The sequence below is a fragment of the Homarus americanus genome, unplaced genomic scaffold (assembly GCF_018991925.1).
Source record: "Homarus americanus isolate GMGI-L3 unplaced genomic scaffold, GMGI_Hamer_2.0 scaffold763, whole genome shotgun sequence".
Taxonomy (NCBI): Eukaryota; Metazoa; Arthropoda; class Malacostraca; order Decapoda; family Nephropidae; genus Homarus; species Homarus americanus.
The window spans coordinates 8,223-19,410 of record NW_024752160.1 but is presented as its reverse complement, the minus strand read 5'-3'; the positions used below and the strand labels follow the sequence as shown (position 1 = coordinate 19,410).

The 11,188-nt window shown below is 40.8% G+C and overlaps 1 protein-coding gene across 1 annotated transcript; it reads right to left on the bottom strand.

Moving 5' to 3' along the window:
- Positions 1 to 5,755: 5,755 nt before the first annotated feature.
- LOC121854980 lies at positions 5,756 to 10,902 on the bottom strand. Its single transcript, XM_042349798.1, has 2 exons — positions 10,799 to 10,902; positions 5,756 to 7,316 (listed from the first exon to the last, which is right to left on the bottom strand). Exon 2 carries the CDS (start codon positions 7,054 to 7,056, stop codon positions 5,854 to 5,856), a length of 1,203 nt encoding a protein of 400 aa, XP_042205732.1. The 5' UTR covers positions 7,057 to 7,316; positions 10,799 to 10,902; the 3' UTR covers positions 5,756 to 5,853.
- Between the last annotated feature and the right edge of the window lie 286 nt (positions 10,903 to 11,188).

The following is an 11,188-nucleotide window of genomic DNA, read 5'->3' as shown; positions in this document are numbered from 1 at the left end:
ATCAACCTTAATTGTAGGGCGGGATATAGCCGGCTAGGACACTGACCTGTGGTGACGGCAGAACGGGAAAGACTAAGGCCTGCTTCCCGCCGCTTCTCGTCACATAGGCCTACAGTTTCCAATCCTCAATTTACACTTTTGTTTCTTATGGTTCTCACCTGAACACTTTACGGTATATTGTCACTCATTTCTTATAAACACATATATTAATCCTAAATTACACACTAAGGTCAGGTCTTGGTTTGCTAGTGCTTGGTTAAATGCCTGGGATTTTAATATCAACGGGGCATCTGAGGCGGGTACATGACGCGCCTTGAAACAAAAGCCGAATGATCATGGCGGGGGTGTATCAACTTCACTTAAAAACTGTAATGAGGGATCCTCCTCTCACACATTGCACTATTTGAACACAGACATAAGATTCTCTGATCACTGTACCTGTCGTGGGTATATGTCACGTGAGGCTACGAGGTGTATTAAATTCATACCGACGCATACACGATATTTCCTTTCCAGTATAGTTTCTAGATCACTGTCAACACCTCACATAGTTCTGATACATTTATCCTTTTTCCAGATCATTGTTCTCATGTATTTTCATATGATATCTGTTGGAGTTATGTTCGCTACACGCTCACAGACGTAAATAGTAGGACCTTCAAACCCTGATCCACACTTAGTCCTACAGTACACTAGTCCGGCTCAACTGGACTTTAACATTCATCTTATGGATACCCTGAGTGATCCTTAATGCTATGATTACATACACTTGATATGATATAACTATACCTGGGTACAATACAACACATGGTCTAGGAACCTTGAGTAGGTGAGTTGTCCTTTCTCAATGTTTCCCGTTTTCTGAGGTTCTACAAGCGCGGTGCATTTGAATGTTATGTAGCGTAATATGAATTAGATGGGATTTTTAGGGATGACAATGATGTGCGCAGTACATAGCCTTCCCCTCCCAAAGATTCATATTATGCGAAATAATATGCAAAGCACTAACGCTGTAGTGTACATACATTTTACAACATCCTAACAGTTCATGATTAGAGTACCTTAATCCAACACACAAAACATAAGGAGACTTAAACGTTTCCTACGAGCGTCTCCGCTACCATATACATCAGACAACCGTTTACAATCCTGCTAGTTCGGTATACAATATATCAGTAAAAAGAAAATTATAAGGAGACAAACTTTTCATACTCGAGTCTCCGTTACCTATACATACCACAACTTATCAATTCTTATTTCAGTACAATATAGTATAGGGAACATTCCCTTAACAGTTCATCAGCGTAATACCTCAACCTACTTTTGGCACCAGCACATAAACAGTGACTCTTTGACATTACATCTACAACAAAAGTTCTCTGCATGAAATTACATATCCTAAGGAATTTAAATTCTTGTCTATGAATGGGGAATTAGTTACATCAGACACTTCCTCAGATTACTACTTCCTTTCAATAATAATTCACCTTTTCAACACAAAACCATGGTTCTAGACATACACTTTGGGGCTCATAACACAAAACCCGTATTTTCTATCTCACAGTTCAAAAGAACTGGTATTTGAAAGTCGGGGTGACTCCCTCACCCGGAGCGAGTCAACAACCCAAACAAAACTTCCGACACACATAAACTGAGATTTTTTCTTTTCGACAACATAGGCAGCAATCTTGATTGACTTAGAATTGATTGATACCAAAAATTTCTGACAATATAGAGACCACTACTAATAGTTGATCTTCAAAAAGCATCCACCACTAGCCTACAAATAGTTGATCTTCAAAAAGCATCCCGACAAACCATCTGAGCAACTGTCTCCCCCCGCCCAAAACTTTATAATTCAACAAATCAACCTAACAACTGGAAAGCCAATAATATTCAATTGAAGCAACATTCTGGAACTAGATTTCCTACAAATCCATTCTAACTACTGGTCTCCTCTGCCTCACAGGGAATCTACTTGCAGGTTGACCTTCCACATTTCCGTCATCACTTTCCTCATCTGTTTCGTCTGACCCCGAGTCCGAGGAAGAACCACAGGGTGGAAGTAAGGGCTCATTCAGCTAAACAAACATGTCTCTACTTACATACCTCTTTACTTTCTCAGCCGCACTCTTTATCACCTCACTTTCATCCAAGGGGTTAGTCAACTCATATGCGGCACCATCTCGTATAATTTCTGTTATCGTGTACGGACCCTTCCACTTGGTATTCAACTTCCTGCTGGTCCCAGGGTTGGGCCATTCATTCCTCACCCATACTGTTTCTCCTAACTGCATAGTTTGGTTCGTTCTTGATCTATTTGCTCTCTCTCTGGTCTCTCGTGACATCCTGGCAGACATCTCTTTTATCAACCTATGGGCTTCTTTCAACTCTTGACTGCTCTCACTCTCTATTATAGGTAAGTCAATTCCTACTTGTCTTTGTACATGCCTTGAAAAGAAAGCAAAATGAGGCCGTACTCCAGTGGTGGCATGGACAGACGTGTTCAGAGCCGACTGCACGGGACTGAGAAATTTTGGCCACTGAAGTGGATTATCTTCACACATGATTGCAAGTGTTGTTTTAAAGGTCCTGTGCATTCTCTCTGTGACACTATTACTTCTAGGGTGGTAAGGCAATGTAAAATAGTTCTTAATGCCAGTTACGTTACATAGTTCTCTAAATTGTGTTGCTGTAAATTCCCCTCCATTATCTGCAATGACTACTCCAGGGCTACCAAAGACATGAATGAATTTACTAAATTCCGTGGTCACTTCCTGAGTGGATTTGGTTCTCAACGGGTAGAAATTGACAAACCTAGAATAGTGATCTATGACGGTCAACACATAGCGATACCCCTTCGCACTATTATGTAAGTCTGTCAAGTCCACAGATACTCTCTCCAAAGGTTTAGTTACTTCTGACATCCCCTGCCATTGCTGTTCTAACCCTTTCGTCCCTTTGAACCTTTGACACACTTCACATGATTCTACAAATTTCACACAGTCTCTGCGATAATTTGGCCAATAGAAAAGGCCTTCTACTCTGGCTATAGTCTTCCACTGTCCTAAGTGCCCTGAGGCCTCTCTGTTATGTGCCCACTCTAGTGCTGCTTTACGCAAATGATCAGGTATTACAAGGCAGTACAGCAATGCTTTGTCAATTTGTTCCTTTACTAAATACAATACCCCCTCCGCTACTTCAAATTTGTCAATAGTCGTCTTTGGATATTTATGTTTGGGTACCTGTCCTCCTTCTAAATAACTAGCCAATGTTTCCCACCTCTCGTCTTTTCTTTGTTCTATTCCTAACTGCCGAGGCGTTAAACCATCTAGCTGAGGGAGCTGACCTACTATCCTACTCCTGGCTACTTTCCTTAGGGCCCCTACCGGCCTACTCAATGAGTCCGCGACTAGATTTGCCTTTCCAGGTTTGTACTCTATCTTATATATGAAATCCTTCATTTCCAACATCCATCCATTCATTCTTTGACTTTTAGTTTTCTTGTTAAAAACAGACGTTAACGGCTGGTGGTCAGTCTTGATGGTGAATTGGGAACCCCACAGAAAATGATGGAAAAATCTACAGGCTAACACTATCCCCAATGCTTCTTGGTCGGTGGTGGAATACCATGTTTCCGCGGGCTTTAGCTTCCGAGAGAAATACCCAACAGGACGCAAAGAACCGTCATCCTGTAATTGATTTAGTGAGGCTCCTACACAGAAATTACTAGCGTCACTGTGTAGCTCAAATGGTTTATCCATGTCCACTTTTACTAGTACTGGAAAGGAAGCTAATGTCCGCTTTAACGTTTCAAAAGCTGTCTGGCATTCATCGGTCCAGGCAAAGGCAGCTTGTTTCTTAGTGAGTTCTGTGATAGGATATGCAATCTTAGCAAAATTTGAAACATGTTTACGATAAAACCCGCACATCCCTAAAAATTGTCGGACTTGTTTGACATTAGTGGGTGGTTTACAGTCTGTTACTGCTTTTACATTCTCTGGATCCGGCTCAATGCCTTTCTCTGAAACAATATGTCCTAAGAATTTTACTTGTCTCTGACCAAACTGACATTTAGATAGGTTTAATTTGATTCCCATATTTACAAACCTGTCAAATACTTTAGCCAATCTGCCCATGAGGGTATTGAAATCAGGAGCCCACACTATGACATCATCTAGATAGTTCCTGACTCAATCTTCTTCTGCTAAAGGAGCTAAGACCCTGTTTACTTCCCTCGTAAAAACGGCTGGGCTGGCTGACAAACCAAAAGGGAGGCGTTTGAACCGCCATAAATTATACCCATCACTGAAGGTGGTTATATCTCTACTGTGGGGGTCAAGAATTACCTGATAGTAAGCATCTTTCAAATCTAAGGTGGCATAATATTTATTTCCGGCAGCCTTCTCAACTAATTCATTCAATCTTGGCAAAGGTTGTATATCTATTTTCAGGTGTTTGTTGACTGCTCGGAAATCAAGGCACATACGTTTCGACCCATTAGGTTTAGTTACTAACACGATAGGTGATAGCCAGACAGCGGTTGATGGTTCAATGATGTCCCTATCTCTCATGTCTCTCATCATTTCTTTAATAGTACCCTTGGCTTTCTCGGGATACCTATACTGAGGTCCTCTTACAGGTTGTTCATTAACCAATGGGATGTTAGCTGGCAAACCCTTAATGGTGCCTATTTCATTTGGACCTAATACATACAACGCATCATGATTCATTACCACCTGTTGCAAGTGTGTCCGCATGTCCCTATCTAAGTGTGGCCATTGCTGGGTCCTAATTAACTCTTTCAATTTGTCCTGTCTAGTTTCCCCACGTTTCACTTCATCACAGTCTGGTACCATAGAATTTAGTACTTCCTGAGCTCGTCTAATTTTGTGGACTGGGGAATTTTCCATACCCCTACAAAGTAAGCATTGAGTTGGGAATTTCACATCATGAGTCAGTCTTAAGGGGATTTTGTTAGACCTCTTATCATCTTCTCTCTGTATGGCCAGGTGATGTGGTGAGCACAGGGGTATGTCTACAGACCGGCCTACCTCACCTAACTCTTCATAAATGTGTGAGATAGTTCCGAGATAATTCCCTTCATCATCAAAGTAACAGAATTCCTCATCATTAACTACTTCATATTCACCTAAAACCGCACCCGGACTCAAACAAACTGGCTGCTCTGAAACATTACTCATAGGAACATAAACACAGGAATCATCTTGGACTATCACACACATATCCGGTTGTTGTTTCAGCCCCTTATGCGTAAATCTGATACTTATGGTCTGACCTACCCCTACCTTCACTTTAACTGGCCTAATCTGAGAACTGTGCCCACTTATTGTAGTCTTCCTATCAATGTGTAAGTTAGTTAGCTCCTCGGGGGAAGATAAGATCGAAGCCTTCGTGAACTGTTTGACTTTGACAACCGTTCGCAACTTTCCTCCATGACTTGGTGTCCAATAAACTTGTTTATGACCCCCCCCCCCAACTGAACAGATTTTTTTCGTGATGCCACCAAACTCCAAATCTGCCTAAAAAGTCTGCTCCCAATAATACATCAGTATCCAACATGTTATCTTCCACTATTACGGCTTGGTGACGGATTCTTTTCCTACGGGACAACTGTACACTGATGACAACAGTGCCTAGGGTCTTAAACTCTTCCCCGTTAATAGCTACATATCTTTGGGTACAAGGCCTAATGGGCCCCACCTTCAAGGCACTAACCAAGCTATCTTTAATGATAGTAGCTTCACTACCCGTATCAACCAATGCTATACAAGTATGTCCACATATAGGTAACTTAATACATGGAGAACTGCGTGGGAACGGATGTCGTGGTCATTGGCCCGAAGGGGGATTCCTAGCTTGGCGTCCTGGACAAGTGGCGAAATAACTCTTACAGTTCATCCTCAGGCACGCATAACATGAACCTGGTCTGGGTCTGGAGGGGCAATTATGCGGACTATGGGTATCCTTCTTACAATATCCGCACCATTCATTTCCTGTCCAACCTTGAGTGTTATTTTCCTTCCCCCTCGTGTTCCGATCCGGTCTTCCGTCAGTCTCGTTCCTATGATAGTCTCCCTGGACTCTATAATCCTCTGGTACTGGTCCCTGGCGGGTCTGTCTAACATGTTGCTGTCCCCTGCCCTGTGATCTCAAATACCATTCCCTACACTTTGTCAACTCGTTCAAAAAGGGCTCTAAGGATATGCCTAACCGGTGGTATCTTCTTAACTCTCTCTGCATTTGCCCTGGCAATCCCTCATACAATACATCTTTCATCAGCTGATCCTTCCCTTGTATCACTTCAAACTTACTCTCTATGGCTGCCAGCTTATACTTCATTCGTTCCACACATATTCCCGGCTCGTCCTCTACATGATATTCTTCTCTCATAAAACCTTCCCATGCCTTACTCAGAGTATTCTGGCCTGTGTCGAACTTTGTCAAAGCTTGCTTAAGGGTGTTCCAATCCCACATCTTCTTGCTATCCAATTCCTGTAGAACCCTCTGTTCTACGGAATACTCCATTCTGCTTAGAGCCGCTTCTACCCTATGGCCATCCTGCTTCAGTAACCACTCTACCTGTCTACAAAAAGTTCTAATATGGCTCTCAGAATCCGGCCCTGTTAGTGTTTCCAATGATAACGTTCTAACATAACTAAGGTTGAACACGGCTGTTTCCCTATCATCCCTCTTGGCCATGTCCGTTAGTTTGGGAAGAACCCCTGGATCAACTCTAAGGCTACCTGGGTGTGTGGTATCGTTCCCTGATTGTGGTACAGAGTGGGCACTTTCTGCCGGTGGGTCAGTTGGGTTTGTGTCCCTACCTACACCATACTCTAGATCAGTGTCTTGGTTCTTTGCATGCTGGAGTTCTTGTTTTAGTTCCTGGAGTTCTTGTTTTAGTTCCTTAACCTGTGTCTGTGATTCTTCTAACGCCGAGTATTGTCTCGCGTTGATCAGCAAAGCCTCTTCCAATCTCTCTGCCAATGTGTCCCCAACTATGGTACTTCCCTGTTCTACTGACTCAGCCATTTTGACCTAAAGTGCTACCTCTCGGCCCAAGACAAATACGAACCGCTTAACACAACTACTCTCCTGTACTACTACAACCTTAATTGATCAATGGTATAATACAACACTATGCAACCTCTTAACATGGCACCAAAAATTATAACTCACATCAACTGGAGACCGAAAGTCCTATGGTATTCCATAGGTGAACCACTTGAGACACTTCTCAGACACAGTGTGGACTCCCTTACTTCAACGTCACCCAAGTTAATCCACAACTTCTGCAAGTATTAATACATATTAACACTGGATAAAACACAAACACAAAACACGTCAATGACACACATGACTTCAGTACTGCATAAATTTTCAAAAAAAATTCTTCTTACATTTCTGTACTCAATCAATGTTATTCACATGCAAGTATCCCTCAAAAATCAGATAATCCATCATTAAAATACTTGTCTATTTCTGCAACTTAAATTCCAGCTTCAATTCCCTCGGATTTGATCAATGATTAAAAACCATCCCACCGCTGCCACCAATTTATACTGCCAGATCTGGGGTCACTAAATCTAAGGGGATAACTTAACTCTAATCTTACTTTCTAAGGGTCGCTGCCACCAGACCCCCTCTGGACAGCATGTAGCTCGTTAGGTAGCGGGCAGAGTGGACTAGGCATTGGTTAGGTTTTCCATTGACCAGATCGATGAGGGTAAAGAAGGGGGAAACCATAACATGTCTTAATTGATTTATTCCTTATAAAACATACTGGTAAAAAAACATATACATGAATTGGCCTTCCTCAGAAGAACAACGGAATTTTGGTTACCCAGCTGGGCCCCAGACTCCTACATTACTGGCGGGTCATCCACCCACTTATTGCATAACAATCGGTGAACGCCGTATCTCGGTCGTTCCTTCTTACAATATCCCTTAACACATCAGACTGTTCCACTGGTGTGGATTTTAGCACCGTCGGTTATCATACATAGTAGCACCATCTCAACACACCTGTTACACTCCATACCTGCAAGTATGTGACTCCTTGTGACTTTTAGGTATACACAACAGGCACCTCGTTCGCACACCGCCCTCGGTGGGTAAAGACGAGGGCTCCACCTAGAGACATACCAGCACTATTTCTACGCCTGGTATTATAGGTCGCTCCAAGTGACGACCGCAGTTTCTCACGGTCTCCTTAGTTGTGACTATTCATGTGGAGTGGTGCGCTGGGAATCCACCGGTTCACAGTGGACTGGTATAGCGGGGAGTAATCCCCACCTGTTGTGACGCTCAAGGGGACAATGGCGGCCGGGCGGCAAGATACTCCGACCACATGGCACCTGCGGTGACGGCAGAACGGGAAGGACTGAGAAATAATGCCTGACGGGCGGTTATCCCACCCCTTAACACATCCCTATCACACTTATATATCCGGCAAAGCTTTAAACTGTAGTAACTGCTATTTATCAACCTTAATTGTAGGGCGGGATATAGCCCGCTAGGACACTGACCTGTGGTGACGGCAGAACGGGAAAGACTAAGGCCGGCTTCCCGCCGCTTCTCGTCACATAGGCCTACAGTTTCCAATCCTCAATTTACACTTTTGTTTCTTATGGTTCTCACCTGAACACTTTACGGTATATTGTCACTCATTTCTTATAAACACATATATTAATCCTAAATTACACACTAAGGTAAGGTCTTGGTTTGCTAGTGCTTGGTTAAATGCCTGGGATTTTAATATCAACGGGGCATCTGAGGCGGGTACATGACGCGCCTTGAAACAAAAGCCGAATGATCATGGCGGGGGTGTATCAACTTCACTTAAAAACTGTAATGAGGGATCCTCCTCTCACACATTGCACTATTTGAACACAGACATAAGATTCTCTGATCACTGTACCTGTCGTGGGTATATGTCACGTGAGGCTACGAGGTGTATTAAATTCATACCGACGCATACACGATATTTCCTTTCCAGTATAGTTTCTAGATCACTGTCAACACCTCACATAGTTCTGATACATTTATCCTTTTTCCAGATCATTGTTCTCATGTATTTTCATATGATATCTGTGGAAGTTATGTTCGCTACACGCTCACAGACGTAAATAGTATGACCTTCAAACCCTGATCCACACTTAGTCCTACAGTACACTAGTCCGGCTCAACTGGACTTTAACATTCATCTTATGGATACCCTGAGTTCTCCTTAATGCTATGAATACATACAATTAATATGATATAACTGTACCTGGGTACAATACAACACATGCTTTACTTTTTATCCTCTTCGCCACTGATCGAGCTTTCTTGTTAGCCTTTGGGCGATCGGTCACGACTCTTTTCCTTTATATTCTTCACCAAAAGGTCGGCTCGCTATTGCCAGGCGATCGGTCACGTCTCTGTCACGCACTGTTGGCAAATACTGGGCATGCACCGGCTCCTGAATGTACCTGAACCCGCTCCAGTGTTGGTCAAGTCTTCTCTTGAAGAGCTCACACTTCGTTGCCGCACAACACTTTCTGGTAGATTGTTCCAAGAGTTTACAACCCTCACATTGAGTAGGCGAGTTATCCTTATCAATGTTTCCGTTTTCTGAGGTTCTACAAGCGCGGTGGATTTGAATGTTATATAGCGTAATATGAATTAAATGGGATTTTAGGGATGACAATGATGTGCAGTACATCAATTAAGTAACTGAACATTGCAGCGAGGATGACAATGAACAGAATGATCTATGTAAAAAAAAATATATATATATCCACTAAAACTGCTTAAGAAATAGTCCTTTATTCTTGTACAGTATCCAACATTTCAAGTGTTACTCGACTGTATTAGTAATTCAGACTTTTTCGACATTTAATCGGTCATCTGAAGCTACCCAGAGTAACATTCAATTATAAATATAACTAAAAATAACAAAGTAAACACAAGCAACAAATAAATAAATTACACAGCTAAAAATTAATTTGGGTAAAAAAAATTCAAATAAAAATGACATTCAAGCGACTGATTATAGAGATAAATTATAAAAGAAAATAATATAAATAATCCACTAACACTATATTTTCATTGTTAAGAACCTAACCTAACCAAAAATGACCACAAGATTATTAGGTTAGATTTGGTTTTATTTGGGTTAGGTTAAAATATATTAAAATTGGTTAGGTTGGTTAGAATTACCTTTGGCTAGGTTAGTTTGGGTAATTTTAATATTTTAGGAGACAGGACAGGTCAAATAAGGCTAAACTATATCAAGAACTGGTCAAATAAGGTCAAATTATAAAAAAACCCAGGTGAAATAAGGTCAAACTATATAAAACAGGTCAAATAAGGTCAAAATATGTCAAAAATAGGTCAAATAAGGTCAAACTATATAAAACAGGTCAAATAAGGTCAAAATATGTCAAAAATAGGTCAAATAAGATCAAACTATATCAAGAACAGGTCAAATAACACAAACCCAGAAAGAACTTGACCTTAATATACACGTAAACAACATAACACTAACCCATTATACATAACTCATCTCCCTCGCTAAATAATACCCCCAAAACACACTCTTTCACATCATATACTTATTTAATCCCTCAATATACAAATAAATAATTATGTATTCACTCAAAAAGGTCAATTATTATACAAGCACAACAAGTCACCATTCGTATCTCATCTACAACTACGTAACTTTATTCTAGTTTTAAAATTAATTCAGGTTTAATTAGTGGTTTTAATATACGTTTTAGGACCTTACCTGATTGTTTATCACATGGTAAGGGGAGAGAAAAAACTTGAATGGGAAATTTGGTCTGAGTTGTGAGGAGTGATCAGCTGTCCTCCTAAACACCACAAACAACCTAAAGAAACTAATTTAATGGTGATAACTTTTTTTTTCATTATTCATGTATCTAACGCACAGTTCTCTTATTTAAATATATAATTTTATATATATTTAATGGTTTTATTAAACTATTAAAGATATATAAAGGTTGAAATTGTATTTAATAGTTACGTAAACTACAGTATGTTGGTGATTTAAATTCTTTTTCGTATTTCAGAAAAGATAAATAATACTGCTAGATATATAAACAGGTCTAATAAAATATATATAATTGAGATAAATATTCTTTATGTAACATTAAGA

What these genes read in the sequence shown, in the direction of transcription:
- LOC121854980 (XM_042349798.1), bottom strand. Translation starts at nt 7,056, where the DNA reads ATGGCTGAGTCAGTAGAACAGGGAAGTACCATAGTTGGGGACACATTG.